Below are 17,822 nucleotides of genomic sequence, written 5' to 3'. Positions count from 1 at the left end.
ATGTTAGCCCTTTATGTGCAGACGAGTTAAAAATTGACTTTTTAAAAGTAATTTTTCCTAAAATTTTTCGTTGTTCTAATAATTCAACATTTTCTATAAACAATTTGTATTAAAATTAATGGCATACAGACGGTACAGCAATGTAAATATATAGAAGTATTTACATAAATGTTTTTATGATCCAAATTCCTAGCATACTAAGCTAAAAATAATATTATATTCCATTTTAATATTTAATAGACAAGGGTTGGTTGCACTTTGGCAAAGCAAGTGCTAATCATGTAGCATAGATAGTGGTAGTTAATTCTAGATGCCCCATGATTATTTTTGAGAATTATTTTTGAATTTATAAGGGATCCTTTGGATTTGGTTGTCTAAATGTAGGCTTGTCCATCCTTTAACATCAAAGTGCTATTTATAACTACTACATTTAAAAGATTGAAATGTATCCAATTAAAATGATACAGTTGTTGATGTCTTGGCAAAATAATTAGAAGTCGTACAGCTACCCAATGCACATCTATAAATTGAATCTTGATATCATGAAAGAATTTTATCTTGTATAATCAAGTAAACAGAAATACATAAAGACCATTGAAAAAGAAGAACGAGAAAAAAAAAGAAGAAGAGAGAAAGGGGACTGGTAAAGTACTTTTTTTATTTTATTTTGCTAAATAAGCTACTAAATCCAATATAACATGAAGTTTCACACATAAGATCGTCTCACGGGAGAATTGTTGATGAAAGAATGTCTATGCTATAAGTCCATTATACATAAATTCTAAATCCAACTCATACCCAATTCAATCCCTCTTTATTTTAATTTCTTCTTCGATCTCTTAATTTATTAGGTTTACACTTCAAAACTAAAAGTACATAATCAAATCTACATTCACATTTGCTTCATGAAATAGAATATTATCAAAATGTTGGAAGTACTTTCATGAATTAAACTAATATAATTTGACTTTTTTTGCCAACGCTTTGGACAAATGTAGTTACTATTTATAATTAGGATGTACAAAATCGAACCCCAAATCAATCAGAATCTGATTTTTTGGATAGTAAAAATCAAAATTAGTGGGCAGATCTAGAAGTTCCAACTCTAAGAAAATTGATTCCATCATAAACAGGTAAGTGACGTACTCCTATAAGTATATTCTAATTCTATTCAACCACAGTCCACATACAATGAAACATGAAAATGCAGAAACTGTGATAAGGTTTTATTTTTCAAATTATGTTTCAATAAACAAACAAGAAATGTTCAAAATAAAAAAACAGATTAAATAAGATATGAATGCAAAGGTATTGGTGGAATTATGCAGCCTCGCTAATTATATAATGAGAATGTAGTTGAGCATAAATAAATCATCATTCAACTTCATATAATTTTTTTTCTTCTCAGGTCTTTCATGGGAAACTGATGATAACACCTTGAAGGAAGCATTTTCCCATTTTGGTGACGTAGCTGAAGGTGAGTATCATGTACAATTTATAGCATACTACCATTTTCTTGCTGAAACAAATTCAGCAACTATCTTAAAACACACTTGTGATGTTTTGTAACTATGCATGCTCTGTTGGACCTCTTGAGTTTTGATGATGACTACACTTTATTTAAACAAATATGTTTTTAAGAGATTATGTGCAGGTCGATATCCGGTCGTAATTATGATCGTTGATAGTACCTATGGCTTAGTTCATGGAAAAGTACGTGTCAAAAGGATTCAAGAGATGTTAGAAGAGTATATCACTTGGGATGTAAAATGGAGACAAGAAGTCTATTGTTCCCAGGTTAGATGTTCTAGCAAAACTGGAATTTGGAGACAGCGCACTGTTCCCAAACTAAAGTCAGCCAACGTTAACTAATAAATTCTGATTTTTATTTTTTAGTTAATGTATTAATTAAATTAATTTGTTGCATTTATTAATTATTATAGTTAATTGGCAAAATGCTTTCTAAAAAATCTTTACGTATAAGTTTCTAAATAAAGATCCTTTATTTTAGGATCTATGTTTAGTAAATGACTATATTTAGCTAAGAAGGAATAATAGCTAATTTTAAGGGATCCTTAGCTATTTTTAGCTAAAGGTAACCGTCCCTAATATTAGTAATAGGTAACCGTTTCCATTTTTAGTAAAGATCAACCGTTTCTATTTTTAGTAAAGTTCCAGCCATTATTATGGGAATAGGAACTGTTTGTGAAGAAACTGCTGCTTAAGGGAACAGAACCTATTATTAGGGAACAGCGGTTATTGTTGTTTTAAACGTATGCTTGATTTATTCAAGTCTTGTGGAATTAACCGTCTGGTAGTTTAATCCACATTATTCCCATGATTATTTTGGATAAGGAATAATGGATTGGAATATTCCATTTTAATTAGGGATTTTAGCTCTATAAATAAGATATTAGGTTGTTCCTCAAAACTTGCCTTAGTATGAGCCATTAAATCATACGTAATTTTGGGAGAATTTTTACAAGAAAATTTTGTTTTAAAAATGCCAATTAATTTATAATATTTTCTTGTGCAACTTATTGATTTTATTTTTAGAGAATTTTTATCCTTTTGTAAGGAATTTTGAGTGATATTTGTAATTAGACTTGGGTGAGTCTAAGGGGGAAATATATAGCTTTTAGTAAAGCTAGTGTGGAGTTTAGCTTTTACTGAAGCTAAGTTTATTGCTTTGAGTGAAGCAATTTGAGAGAGAAGTTTTCCTAGTTGATGCGCTTAAAGTGAAGTAAGATGTTTAATGTAATTGTAACGAGTTGCCTTAAACATAGTGGAGAATTTAGAAATCCCGAGGGGTCGTGGTTTTTCCATCTATTTAGGCCTAGAAGGTTTCCACGTAAAAATTGTTTGTCTCTTTTAATTATTTCGCTCTAAGTTTAAGCTTTATTTATTTTATTCAATTCCGCAAAAACAGGGCAAAAACGCTTAAACTAGTAACAACAACGATTCACCCCCCTCTCTTGTTGTTGTTCGCGTTCCTAATTGAGTCTACAATTGGTATCAGAGCCCTATTCCCAGTAGATCAGGAAACCCTGAAGGCAGAATTCTGGTGTTTCCAAAAATGTCAATTATGAACAAGCGAATGGAAGAAGGGTATTCTACTCAAAGACCGCCCATGTTTGATGGAAAATTCTATACATACTGGAAGAATAGGATGGAGATCTTCATCAAAACGGAAAATTATCAAGTTTGGAGAGTTATCAAAATCGGAGACTTTGAGGTAACCACTACTAACTCCAATCATGAAATTGTTCCCAAACCCATAACTAAATTTGAAAAAGAAGATTTTCAGAAGATGGAAATTAATGTCCTTGCCATAACTAAAGGAATGTTCTTCTAACTCATTTTCTGTCCATCCATCCAAATTGAGTAAAAATGAATTAATAGAGTTGCTAAAGGAGACACAAATTAAACATGAAAATTGTAATGATAAGTGTCTCTAATTGGAAAAGGAGCTCAAAGTAAGTAAAGACCATGCCTCCTATATAAACACCTTTAGATCCGATGTCCAAAACAGATTTTTTGGTTTGTTGGACCAAAATATAATTCTAAAGGAAAATATGGAGAGAATTAAAAAGAAAAAGGTTATTCTTAATATTGAGTTATCGCAATACAAATTGTTAGGCTTGAATAAGAAATTAAACGACGCATCTATTAAGAACCTGTGTACAGATTTTCAAAATCTGGACAGTAGCTTCGAATTCAACCGCTCCAACAGTGATAAAATAGAGCTTGAATTAAATTCAAGAGAAAAAGAGAAAATCAAAAGTGTTCCCAAATGGATTCAAGAAGCTAAAAGTAAAAATTCAAAACGCCTAGATCACTTTAAGAATAGCAAGAAGAAAAAGATATACGTTGATCTCCCTAGTGAAAGAATCTGTTCCTTCTGTGAAGGAACTGGTCATTTGAAGGACCAGTGCACCAAAAGGGAACAGTACATTGTCTTTAACAGAAACTATGTCGATAACGCTTGGATGAAGAAAGCAGATTCTTGTAAAATCGACAAGGAACCCAAGACAGCCTGGGTTCCTGTAACTAACAATTAATTTTTTTTAGGTCCAAGTGAGGGGGAACAGCTCATGGTATCTCAACAGTGGGTGTTCCAAGCACATGACCGGCGACAAATCTAAATTTCTCTCACTTGAAGCCTATGATGGGGGAACAGTAACCTTCGGTGATAATATGAAGGGTGAGATAATCGCCAAAGGAAAAGTTGGAAGGTCATGTTCCTATGCTATCGATAATGTGTTTTTAGTCGAGAATTTGAAACATAACTTACTTAGCATTTCTCAATTTTGCGATAAAGGTAACTCTGTGAACTTTACTTCTGAAAAGTGCATTATTTCTAGGAATGACACAGGAGACATCGTTCTTGAGGGAATCAGAAAAGGGAACACTTATGTAGTGAACCTGGACACTGTTCCCAAAACCAGTCTAATGTGTCTAAGCGTTATAGAAGACGACCCACTTCTTTGGCATAAGCGTCTAGGTCATGTTAGTTATACATTGATTAATACATTAAGATCAAAAGACCTAGTTATAGGATTAACAGCTATAAAATTCCTTAAGGATGAAATTTGTGATCCTTGTGCCAAAGGAAAACAAGTGAGGTCATCTTTTAAATCAAAGAATATTGTGACCACTACTAAACCACTTGAATTATTACATATGGATCTATGTGGACCTATGAGAACACAAAGCCGTAGTGGCAAAAGATATGCATTTGTTATTGTTGGTGATTACAGTAGATTTACTTGGATTTTATTTTTAGTTAGTAAAGATGAAGCTTTTAATGAGTTTGTTTCTTTCGCTAACAAAATACAAAAATCTACCAATAATCAAATTATTCACATAAGGTTAGATCATGGAAGAGAATACGAAAATTCAAGTTTCATGAATTATTGCAATGAACATGGATTAAGTCATAATTTTTCGGCACCACGAACACCACAACAAAATGGTGTAGTAGAAAGGAAAAATAAGACTTTAGAGGAAATGGCTAGAATCATGTTAATTGCTAGTGGTCTACCTAGAAATTTTTGGGCCGAAGCTTTTAATACTGCATGTTATATTTTGAATCGTGTATTAATAAGACCAATCACTTCAAAGACACCCTATGAATTGCTTAAAGGTGTTAAACCAAATATTTCCTATTTTCGTGTGTTTGGATGCAAATGTTTTGTTCATGTGAGTGGAAAACGAAATATAGGAAAGTTTGATGAAAGAAGTGATGAAGCAGTATTTCTTGGCTACTCATCACATAGTAAGGCTTACAGAGTTTATAACAAAAGAACAATGAGCGTGGAAGAATCCGTTCACAAAGTTTTTGATGAAACTAACTTTTTGTCAAGTGAACAGGAAACAAATAATTTAAAGATAGGTCTTGCAAATCTAGAGAATGATGAAGAAGAAATGAAAATGCAAGATCAAGGAACAGCAGGTGAACAACTGATCCCAGAAGAGGCAGAAAGGAATGATCTTGATCAGGAACTGCCAGTACTTCAGAACTAACAGACTGTTCCCAATCCAGCTGTTCCCACAGAAGAGCAAGCTAATCCAGTAGCTGAACAGAATGACGATCAAGCTGATGAACCAGAACATACTACTATTCCCACAAGAGAATTTGTGCCCAAACCTTGGAAATATCAAAGTTATCATCCTCTTGATTTGATTATAAGTGATTTGAATAAAGGAACACAAACTAGATATCAAATGAGAAACTTTTGTGCACACTTTGCGTTCCTATCTTCACTCGAGCCCAAGAATCATGAAGAAGCTCTAAAGGATTCCGAATGGATCGTGGCCATGCAAGACGAATTAAATGAATTTGAAAGAAATAAAGTATGACACTTGGAACCCAAACCAAAACACAAAAAGGTAATTGGTTTGAAATGGGTATTTCGGAATAAACTATTAAGCATGGAATAATTGTAAGAAACAAAGCAAGGCTCGTGGTCAAAGGATACAATCAACAAGAAGGTATTGATTATACCGAGAAATTTGCTCCGGTAGCGAGGTTAGAGGCTATAAGAATCTTAATTTCTTTTGCTGCATTCATGAACTTTAAATTATATCAAATGGATGTGAAATGTGCTTTCTTAAATGGTTTTCTTGATGAAGAAGTTTTTGTTGAACAACCCCCAGGCTTTGAAAATACCTCTTGTCTTGATCATGTCTACAAGCTTGATAAAGCTCTTTATGGCTTGAAACAAGCTTCTAGGAAATGGTATGAAAGACTATCAAAGTTTTTGATTCAAAATGACTTTGTAAGAGGCAAAATTGACAAAACCTTATTCTTTAAGAATAGAGGTTCAAATATTTTAGTTGTTCAAATATATGTTGATGATATTATTTTTGGAGCCACCAATGAACTGTTCTGTAAAGAATTTGCTAACCTAATGAGTAATGAATTTGAAATGAGTATGATGGTAGAACTAAACTTCTTCCTTGGGTTACAAATTAAACAAACAGCTAATGGTATCTTTATTCACCAACAAAAATATATCAAAGAACTTCTCAAGAAATATGGCTTAAAAAATGCTAAAACCAACAATACACCTATGGCTACAAATGTTAGATTAGATGAAGACCCAAATGGAACAAATATTGATCAAACTATGTATAGAGGCATGATTGGCTCTTTATTATATCTAACTGCTAGTAGACCCGATATTGCTTTTAGTGTTGGTTTATGTGCTAGATTTCAATCCAATCCTAAAGAATCACATCTCACTACAGTTAAACGAATTTTAAGATATCTGAAAAGAACAGACGACTTGTCCCTATTTTACCCTAAAAGTGATGTCTATGATTTGAAAGGTTTTAGTGATGCAGATTATGCAGGAGATCTTGTAAATAGAAAAAGTACGTCAGGTATGGTACAATTTCTTGGCTCATGTTTAGTGTCATGGTGTTCAAAGAAACAAAATACTGTTGCATTATCCACTGCCGAAGCTGAATACGTAGCAGCAGCAGCTTGCTGTTCCCAAATGCTTTGGATAAAACAGCAGCTAAGAGATTTTGGTATTAAATTCGAATGTGTTCCTATTTATTGTGATAATACCAGTGCCATATGCATATCTAAAGATCCAGTGCATCATTCACGAGTAAAACACATCCACATTAGGCATCATTTTCTTAAGCATAATGTTGAAAATAAAAATATTATTTTAAAGCATGTAAACACCAACGAGCAAATAGCAGATATCATGACTAAACCGCTTCCAAGGGAACAACATGAGAAAATGAGATTGGAACTTGGCATGATCAAGCTGCATTGAAGTGAGTGACATATGAGATCCTTAAAGACAGAATGAAAATTGAAAAGGTCGATCAACCACAAAATCTTGATTGAAAAATCGATTATCGAAAGGATCAGGTACGCACTATTTGAAAGCATATACTGTGAATTCTCTTATGATTGCATGTTTAATTTGATCAGACTGTAGTAGCATAAAATTTTCATTTATTTTATTTTCATAAAATATATTTACATATATTTATCCAGCAATTTCCATTAAAATAGCAGGAGTTAAATCATCATAATTCTTCACTAAATTCGTCTGTCTCCATTTCATACTTGGTGACCATACGCATAAATTAAATAAGGAATATGAAACACCTAAACACACGTCCCCTCACATTCATTATATACACTCTCACACGTTAAGCCCTAAACCCTTCATCCTCAATCGCAATCAACTCTGAATCCCAATTCATCTTCATCTTTCCGAATTTTCTGCAACTTTTCACTCCACAAACTCATCAAATAACCATGAGAACTAAGAGCCGTACACCAAAGATGAAACAACCCAAACCTTTAAAAATCATTCACCCAACACCTCTAATTACTGCACTTGAGTCTTCTTCAAGGAAACAGCAGGGAACCCCGGTTGCCTCTGGAATGCATGCAAGCAAAAAGAGAAAGAAAGACTCTACAGTGAAGAAATCGTCCTCAACTTCGTCAAAAGGAGCAAAAATTGTTGTTCCAGTCAGCGCTGAAGAATTATCCAAAGAAATGATTATTGGTTTTGGACTTGACAAGCAATGGTATGAATCCAATTTTTTTCCTCAATTTCACGCAATCTTACAAAATCAATTTTGGGAATCTTTGATGGCAGAACACTGCTGTAATCCAATGTACCCAGAAATGATGCGTGAGTTTGCTTCAAACTTTTCTATTGACTATGGCGTTTGTACAAGTGTTGTTAAGGGGATCAAAATTGAATTTAATAGTCTGATGTTAGGAGAATGGTTAGGTGTACCTTCCACTAGATTTGATGCATATTTTGTTGGGTCAAAAATCGTTTTTTCTGGGATTGATGAGAAGCTTGTCTGGAAGTTTTTGGGGATAAATGAAAAAAGGGGAAAGGTTAGCCACAATGTACTGTCTCCTATGCACAAACTGTTATATAATATAGCACGAAGATTCATTCTGCCTCGCACATCTAAAAGAAGTGAGGTTACTTTAAGAGATGCTACGTTAATATACTGTATGGCTAATAACATCAAAATTAACTTTCCCTCTTTGATGATCTCTCATTTGAGTGACTGTATTTCAAAAAGATATGTGATAGGTTATGGTGCTTTGTTGATATGGATCTTTAGGAAGCTAGGTGTTCCACTTGAAGGTCAAAATATTCCCATGGGTCCAAATAACAAAATAGGTGTTAAGTGTCTGAATAACTTGCATCTTAAACTAAATGAAAATGGGACTCTTGAGAATATTTGTGAACAATCTGATGTGATTTCTGACAATAAGGTGGGCACCAATGAAGGAGAAAATGAAGAAAAAGTTGAGGAGGAGGAATTAAATAATAAGGAGGAACAGAAGCCTGCTCCCTCTGCCACTGAGAAGGGAGAAGGGCATTCTGATAAGGAACAGGAGGAAATTTCATGTAAGGGGGAAGCTGAGACGGAAACTGTGAAGGAAGCTATGGAAGAAGAAAAAGAGGAAAATGAGGAGGGTTCTTTGCCTAACAAGCAACATTCTGGTTCAACCCCTAGGAAGAGTCGAAGACTAGCTTCCAAAGGCAAAAGACCTGTTGTTATTCTTGACGATGACTCAACCTCATACACAACAGCTGTCATCCTTCCTCACCTAAATCGACCACATCTTCATCCCATAACTTTTATTCACCACCACAGTCACCTATACCACAATCATCACCACCACTAGTACACACATCAACAAATCAAGGTTTAGGTGACACTACAGTTCCAACAGCCCATCTATCCTCCATTCTCTTGAAACTTAACGAATTGCAGTCCAACTTCCTTGTTTTTAAAGATGAAATTCGTGTCTCTATAGCCTCACTATCTGCTCAAATGGACCAAATGGAAGCACGTTTGGGGGCCAAGCTCGACACAGTAGAGGTGGAGACAGAATATTTGGATGATGAAGCTCCTGCATCTTAATTTTTCCTGATACTTTTTAATATCTTCTTATTTGTTGCAACCATCACTTTCATCAAACAATCTTTTCATGTTTTTCAATTGTACCAGCTGGGGTACTGTTTGTCTAATTTATACTATGAACTACATTTTCTTTTATGCTACTAACTACCTGTGAAGATTAATCATAGCTGATCTTGTTTGCATTCATTGTTACTGCTTTTTACTCTGTGCATCCTTATTCTCTCTTTGACTATGTCTATATGCTTAGTGCTGTGGCTTGATTGCTCTTATTCTTTTTGAATGATGTCAAAAGGGGGAATATTTGACACAAACTTAAATAATGCTTGAGTATGCTTAGCTCTGATTAAATCTATTATGTTGGACATTAGGATTAAGGTTATGATTCATGATCTAAGGCTGTTTGGCTGTGTGCTGCTGATGATTGTTTATTGCTTGCTGTTGTTGTTTGTTTGCTCTGATTGTCAAAGTCCTTTCGTAATGCTTGATGCTCTGATGCTTATGATTACGATGAACTGTATTGCTTGTTTAGATCATTTACTGAAACCACTACTTATGTTCTATGCTGAAAATGTATGATTTTTTGTTGTGTTTATGTTTAGAGTAATTTGATTCATGATATGCTTGGTAAATTATATTTACTAAGTTAAGAAGAGTTGTTTTAATCTCTAACATGCTCTTTAACATTGGTTTTACTATATTTTGTTTTAAGTTTTTTTAAAAGTTTGTCATCATCAAAAAGCGGGAATTTGTTGGACCTCTTGAGTTTTGATGATGACTACACTTTATTTAAACAAATATGTTTTTAAGAGATTATGTGCAGGTCGATATCCGGTCGTAATTATGATCGTTGATAGTACCTATGGCTTAGTTCATGGAAAAGTACGTGTCAAAAGGATTCAAGAGATGTTAGAAGAGTATATCACTTGGGATGTAAAATGGAGACAAGAAGTCTACTTTTCCCAGGTTAGACGATGTTCTAGCAAAACTGAAATTTGGAGACAGCGCACTGTTCCCAAACTAAAGTCAGCCAACGTTAACTAATAAATTCTGATTTTTATTTTTTAGTTAATGTATTAATTAAATTAATTTGTTGCATTTATTAATTATTATAGTTAATTGGCAAAATGTTTTCTAAAAAATCTTTACGTATGAGTTTCTAAATAAAGATCCTTTATTTTAGGATCTATGTTTAGTGAATGACTATATTTAGTTAAGAAGGAATAATAGCTAATTCTAAGGGATCCTTAGCTATTTTTAGCTAAAGGTAACCGTCCCTAATATTAGTAATAGGTAACCGTTTCCATTTTTAGTAAAGATCAACCGTTTCTATTTTTAGTAAAGTTCCAGCCATTATTATGGGAATAGGAACTGTTTGTGAAGAAACTGCTGCTTAAGGGAACAGAACCTATTATTAGGGAACAGCGGTTATTGTTGTTTTAAACGTATGCTTGATTTATTCAAGTCTTGTGGAATTAACCGTCTGGTAGTTTAATCCACATTATTCCCATGATTATTTTGGATAAGGAATAATGGATTGGAATATTCCATTTTAATTAGGGTTTTTAGCTCTATAAATAAGATATTAGGTTGTTCCTCAAAACTTGCCTTAGTATGAGCCATTAAATCATACGTAATTTTGGGAGAATTTTTACAAGAAAATTTTGTTTTAAAAATGCCAATTAATTTATAATATTTTCTTGTGCAACTTATTGATTTTATTTTTATAGAATTTTTATCCTTTTGTAAGGAATTTTGAGTGATATTTGTAATTAGACTTGGGTGAGTCTAAGGGGGAAATATATAGCTTTTAGTAAAGCTAGTGTGGAGTTTAGCTTTTACTGAAGCTAAGTTTATTGCTTTGAGTGAAGCAATTTGAGAGAGAAGTTTTCCTAGTTGATGCGCTTAAAGTGAAGTAAGATGTTTAATGTAATTGTAACGAGTTGCCTTAAACATAGTGGAGAATTTAGAAATCCCAAGGGGTCGTGGTTTTTCCTTCTATTTTGGCCTAGAAGGTTTACACGTAAAAATCGTTTGTCTCTTTTAATTCTTTTGCTCTAAGTTTAAGCTTTATTTATTTTATTCAATTCCACAAAAACAGGGCAAAAACGCTTAAACTAGTAACAACAACAATTCACCCCCCCTCCCCTCTTGTCATCTATTTGATTCACAGCTAGGGTTATCATGGATAGAAACACAGGGAAGTCTAGGGGATTCTGCTTCGTCACTTTTACCGACAGTGAATCAGCAAACAATGCAATTGTCATGGATGGCCCGGTGAAATTTTGTTTTTGTCACATTTTGTATGGTTAGGGAGAATTTAGGCTAGATTTGGCTAGGTCATGATCCTAATCTTTTTTTAAAATCCTATGATAGAATAATGGCAAGCAGGTTGGTTTAATACACACAAAATGACTAGTTTTTGGCCCACCCATACCAATATTTTGGATAAGTAAAAATACAATTTGATATGTGTTTGAATTTCTATTTCAGAATTGATGCGTTTTCTATGTATAGGAACTGCACGGTCGTAATATTCGTGTGAATGTGTGAATCATGCTGATGAAAGACCTCCTCGACCACAAGGAGGGTACAATGGTGGTGATGGGTATTGTAACGAACGAAGGTATAATGGCAGAAGTAGAGGTGGCTACGAGAACTAAGCTAATGAAACCACAATGTGAATACAGAGTGGGGTGTAGGAAACTGGATGCTATATCTAGGCTTTGATTTGGTTTTGATGAATTTGTTCTTATAAGAGTGGAAAAAAACGTATTTATTGCTTATCATTTGCTGCGGTTTTTGTATATTCGCAGCAATAAATAGGAAAAAGAATTTTTTTCCGTAGCCTTAAACGTACCAAAACGTTTCTTGACCGTTAAACCCATATAATTTTGAAATTACACTGCCTTTTTTCTTTTTCGATTTCAAATTTGAAGTTCATTCCTCCTTCCGCCTTCGAAGTTCACTGCAATTTCACCCGGCATCATTGTTCTTAGATTTCACCGGCCATCTTCCTTCTTCGATCTCACCGGCCATATCTGCGAACACAGCTGCGATTTCACAGGTATTTTTCTTCCCTCTTCCTTTTCTGTGTTTGTTTCAAATGAATACATATGGAATTTAAGGTTTTGACAATTACCTTAGAATTGATTGAATTCTCGCTATTCATGAATTAAAAGCTTGCAATTAGTGGGGTCATCGTCTTCTTCATCGTTTTCTTCTGGTTTTGACAATTAAAAGTTATTCATGAATTAAAAGCTTGCAATTGGGGTATTGATTTTGCTATTTTTGATGCTGTAAGTAGTCAGAGTTCAATTAGGGCTTATTGGTGCTGTAAGCTTGCAATAAATACACTGCCTTCTGGTTTTTGATGTTGTAAGCTTGCAATTCCTTCATTCATAACAAATATCGTTGAGGAAGGTACTTAGAATTCAAAAAAGCATAGTATGTTGCTGAATTTTTTGAAATGTAATGAATTTTTTTATTTGGATGTTGTACTATGTTGCTGCTGATGATTGAAACACGATGTATACGCTTATTTATTTGATCACTGTATACTTATAAGTTAGCGCTTTCTGAACTTGAGGTTTGAATTCAATAATGTATTAGGGCTTTTTGAATTGTTGATTTGTTGATTGAATTCCCACATGATTGGAACTAGGGTTTTTTTGTTTTTCTTTCCTATTTTCTTATAATTCCCATTTTAAAATTGCGGAACGCCTAAACATGTGGTCCTACGTTTTAAATGGTTGTGTGTTGAAGTAGACATGGAAGTAGATGATAAGGATAAAGTAAATTTGTTGGATTTGGTAATGGATTGGGAAGATGAGTGCATTAAAACTAACAAGCTTATACCTAAAAATCCCTCATTTGCGTTTGGAAGGGCATTTTGGTGAAAGCAAGCTCACAGTCATCACAGCTTTCACAACCTTCACATCCTTCTCAACCTTCTATCAGTGTGGAAACAAAGCATAAGAAGAGGAGGGTTGTTAGTAAGAGTCAACAAATTGAGGTTGATGATGATAAGGGTTGTCCATCTGACAGTTGAGATGATGATTATAGTCCATCAGAGACTGACAGTGAAGATAATGATGATGATGATTGTATTGATAATGAGTTAAGTGATGATGGAAACTTAGAGTATGTGGATGATAGTTATGAACCATTTAAGGATCCATTGTGGGGTAATCACGTAGTTGAAAATGATAATGAAAGTAAATACATCCAAAGGCTTTTTCAAAATGGTGAGATGTATGTAGATAGGGGTTGGGGCAATATTAACCTTGCACCATGGCAGATTTTCACTGATAAGCACCACGTAAGGGAAGTTGATAGGGACTACGCAATACAGTGTGGTTTTGAATTCTTGGTGGAGAGGGAAAACAACAAGATTTACACTGTAGCTTGTTTGGATGCGGGTTGTGGATGGAGACTTCATGCTAGTAGATTACCAGATGGCACTACATGGGCTATAAAAAAGATTGACAATCATGAACATAACTATAGAGCCCTAGAAACACATAACAACCTTGTCACTATAAAATGGGCAGCTATAAAGCTAATGGATGACATTAGGGCAAATAATGACATCTCTGGGAAGACTTTAAATGAACTATTGGAGTCTAGGTTTCGGGTGAGTTTGAAGACTAACACATTGTATAAAATGAGGACATTGGCATTAAAAGAGATTAACAGAGGACATGATGAGAGTTATGGCTACTTACCTAGTTATGCAGAGATGGTGAAGCAAACTAATCAGGGCTCTGTTGCTATTTGTGCATGGGAAGCAGAAGAGTCCATTGAAAGGCCTTTGACATTCACTAGCATTTTCATTTCTTTTGGAGCTACAATTAGTGGATTAGTCAACGGTTGTAGAGGTTTAATTGGGGTTGATGGTGCACATCTCAAGGGTCAATATGGAGGCACACTCCTTTCAGCTATTGCTCTAGATGGTAATAATCAGCTATTTCCTATTTCTTGGGCTATTGTTTCTGGTGAAGATCAAGAAACATGAAAATTTTTTGTTTTGCACTTGAAGAACATACTAAAGGACAGTGGTAGAGGTGATGATTGGACCATCATATCTGATAGACAGAAGGTCAGTTATTCATTTATAACCTTAACACTTATTTATACATAATTATGCTCATAAATTACTTGTTCAGGGAATTGAGGTAGCCTTGAATGAGCTATGGCCAACTGCTAGGAGGAGATATTGCTGCAAGCATTTATTTGCAAACTGGAAGAAAAAATATCCAAGGCCGTTGAGGTATGCACTATTTTGGAGGGCTGCAAATGCCACTTCTCTATTTAAGTTCATCAAAGCTATGGAAGCCATTGACAACGCGTACCCTATGGCAAGGGAGTGGCTTGCACATATTGGAGATCAATCAAGATGGACAAAGTATGCATTTGACCCTAATGTTTGTTGTGACGAGAACAGAACGAACTTTGTTGAGAGCTTCAATGCAACTCTTGGAGTTGATAGGTGGAAACCTGTTTTAACACTACTTGAGGGTAATCTATGCTTTAAAATTTTTTGTTGTACATCATAAATTTCTTGTTTTAGAACTTGAAATCCATGAAGTTGAATAAGGTGCATTTGTGTGATAGGTATAAGGAGGGTAACTATGGTAAGGATGGCCACAAGAAAGAACAAGAGTGAAAACTGGATAGACACTGATTTTTGTCCTAATATAGTGAAGAGAATGAAGTCCCTGATTTCAGACTCAAGAACATGTAAGGCTTTCAATTCTGGTGATGGATTTTATGAGATTAAAGATGGTAAATCCACTTTGTCTATGAGCTTAAATGACCGAACATGCATGGGAAACGCATGGCAACTCACTAGGATCCCTTGCAAGCATACTGTGCGGGCCATTCTACATTCAAGCCAAGATCCCATAAGGTTTTGCAGTGATTGGTACAGTTGCAAAATGTACAAGTAAGCATATGCAAGCACTATTAAATCTATCCAGACCCTGAGCATTGGCCAAAGATCTCATTTCCAATTCCTTGCACATACTCTCAGAAAATTCCTTGCACAAAGAATTACAATATGGATCAATGAGCATGATGGGAGACTTAACATTTTTTCTTAGACTACAAATAAAGTAAAAGAAAGATGACATATTTATTCGTCAAAGTAAATATGTTAGATATTTGCTAAAGAAGTACAATATAGATCAATGCAAAACTGCTAATACGCCTATGAGTGCAACACTAAGTCTAGACCAAGACTAAATGGTAAGAAGGTTGATCAAAAGACTTATAAAGGTATGATTGGTTTTTCATTGTATTTAACAGCTAGTCGTTCGGAATTATGTTTAGTGTTTGCTTAGGTGCACGTTTTCAAGCTAACCCAAAAGCATCTCACTTAACAACAGTTAAGAGAATCTTTAGATATTTGCATGGGACTAAAGACTTCGGTATATGGTACCCTAGTTGTGGAGATTTTTGTTTCATTGGTTTTTCAGATGTTGATTATGCTGGTTATAAGGTGAATAGAAAGAGCACTTCAGGATCGTGTCAATTCTTGGAAAATTTATTGATTTCATGGTATTCTAAAAAGAAAAATTCAGTTGTCTTATCTACGGCTGAAGCTGAATACAGAGCTGCTGGTGCATGTTGTTCTCAAAGCTTATAGATTGCACAACAGCTTCAAGATCTTGGGAGTTGATCTCAAAGGTATTCCAATCAAATGTGATAATATAAGTGCAATTTGTATTACTAAAAATCCAGTACAACATTCACGTACAAAGCACATTGAGGTTTGTCACCATTTCATACAAGATCATGTTGAAAAAGGCCATATTGCTCTATCTTTTATTTCTACAGAAAATCAATTAGCTGATATATTTACAAAACCTTTAACTTCTGATCGTTTTGCATATATTCGTATGGAACATGGCATGCTAAATGATGTTGCATGAACTAAGGGGGGGTAGGGGTTTAATAGTAAAAGTAAAGTGTTACTAAATACTAAGTATGTATTTAGGGGGAGTATTTCATTTTATTTACATGATTTTATGGTTGCATATATGTATGATTATACATGTGTTTGAGAATTGAAAATTAAATTTCAATTTCTTAAAATTAATTGTTACATACAGGTATATAAAAATGGGATTTATATTTAAATACCTTTAATCAATAAAGGATATTTAATTTTAAACTAAGTTTTTGCTTGAAAGTTTTTTTACGTCAACTATACATTCAAGTTTTTTGTTTAATTTACATTGGTTTTTCCAAATGAATTCATCCCCGGCATCCCCGACATAAAACTCTGCGGGCTACGCATCCCCGACAACGGCGCCAAAATTTGGTAAGTTCTTTCTCAGTCGCCTAAACTCTAAGCAAAAATAAATTCACGTAGTTTCCAAATACAACTTAATGTAGTAGGGTAGTAAGGTTCGTATCCACAGAGAGATAGGGTTTGAGAAGGTTTAGTATCATATGTGTTTTAGCAGATGAAATTGAAAACAATCAATAACACAAAGAAAAGGAGGGTTTTGATTCGTTTTTCTAAAATAAAATAACTTGAATAAGCAATGAACTAAGTGAAATCTATAACAATGGTGTTTTCCAAAAATCAATGGAAAGGATATTTTGAGTTAAGTTGATTGTATACTTCTTGTTTCTCATTGATCATTGAATAATTTACTTAAGAAATCCACTTTTGACTACCTATTGTAAAGATGATTATACTTCTATTCTCCTTAAGTGTTGCTAAACATCAAAATCAGTTTGAATGTAAAGCTCTTACTATTAGTTAATTCACTCGAATCAGGAAATAAATTCAATCCAAAAATAGCTTTAAGAAAACATAATCAATAGGTTTGCTAAAACTATTCAAGCAAATAGTTTTCAATCAAAATGAAAAGTTCATTTAGATTCTAATCATTCATAATCTGCATTCACAATTAGAACTAGTTGCTACCATTAATCCAAGTACAAAACTAACTGATTTTGCAAATAGATTTAGCATAAATGAATATTGCAATAACAAGAACAATAGTTGATTTCCAATTCAAACAACATTCATAGGATTATAATAAGAACTCTTCAATAATCAAAATTATATTAAGTAGAGGAATCCTTACAATGAGTAATTAGAAGTTTCCAATCAACCTTCTTCAAGAAATGAAAATTTAAGCTTGAAGCTCCATAACCATGGCAAAATAGAAATGAAGAAAAAGAAGTATTTTAATGAAAAATTACAAGATGATCACATTCCTAAGCTTTCTTGCCTATTTATAGAGATTTGATGAAGCTTCTTGCCATTGGATTTGCTCATCACTCCTCTTTGCAAGCCGCCTCTCAAACCCCTCTAAACATCCAATTGAAAATGAAAATCGAAATAGCAAGCCGCGTAAAACTCTGCGGGCCGC

The 17,822-nt window shown here is 34.0% G+C and overlaps 2 protein-coding genes across 2 annotated transcripts; both read left to right on the top strand.

The window, feature by feature from the left end:
- Positions 1-1,396: 1,396 nt before the first annotated feature.
- Positions 1,397-3,500, top strand: LOC130803287 (uncharacterized). The gene is made up of 3 exons (XM_057667494.1): positions 1,397-1,477; positions 1,655-1,797; positions 3,020-3,500. The coding sequence occupies exons 2-3, from the start codon at positions 1,675-1,677 to the stop codon at positions 3,353-3,355; spliced, it is 459 nt and encodes a 152-aa protein (XP_057523477.1). The 5' UTR covers positions 1,397-1,477; positions 1,655-1,674; the 3' UTR covers positions 3,356-3,500.
- A 9,699-nt stretch (positions 3,501-13,199) lies between these two features.
- Positions 13,200-16,078, top strand: LOC130802645 (uncharacterized). The gene is made up of 8 exons (XM_057666653.1): positions 13,200-13,241; positions 13,316-13,460; positions 13,503-14,419; positions 14,471-14,530; positions 14,598-14,949; positions 15,046-15,376; positions 15,877-15,931; positions 16,004-16,078. Exons 1-8 carry the CDS (start codon positions 13,200-13,202, stop codon positions 16,076-16,078), a joined length of 1,977 nt encoding a protein of 658 aa, XP_057522636.1.
- The last annotated feature ends 1,744 nt before the right edge of the window (positions 16,079-17,822 follow it).

Source organism: Amaranthus tricolor, chromosome 16 (assembly GCF_026212465.1).
Source record: "Amaranthus tricolor cultivar Red isolate AtriRed21 chromosome 16, ASM2621246v1, whole genome shotgun sequence".
In the NCBI taxonomy this organism is placed as follows: domain Eukaryota; kingdom Viridiplantae; phylum Streptophyta; class Magnoliopsida; order Caryophyllales; family Amaranthaceae; genus Amaranthus; species Amaranthus tricolor.
This window is presented reverse-complemented; position numbering and strand designations above follow the sequence as displayed.

Excerpts from the sequence above, each read along its gene's own strand:
- LOC130802645 (XM_057666653.1), top strand. The coding sequence starts at position 13,200 with ATGGAAGTAGATGATAAGGATAAAGTAAATTTGTTGGATTTG. Across the intron at positions 13,242-13,315 it reads AAGTAAATTTGTTGGATTTG|GGCATTTTGGTGAAAGCAAG; the intron begins GTAATGGATTGG and ends TGCGTTTGGAAG. Across the intron at positions 14,950-15,045 it reads TGTTTTAACACTACTTGAGG|GTATAAGGAGGGTAACTATG; the intron begins GTAATCTATGCT and ends TTTGTGTGATAG.
- LOC130803287 (XM_057667494.1), top strand. The coding sequence starts at position 1,675 with ATGATCGTTGATAGTACCTATGGCTTAGTTCATGGAAAAGTACGTGTC. Across the intron at positions 1,798-3,019 it reads AAGAAGTCTATTGTTCCCAG|AGCCCTATTCCCAGTAGATC; the intron begins GTTAGATGTTCT and ends AATTGGTATCAG.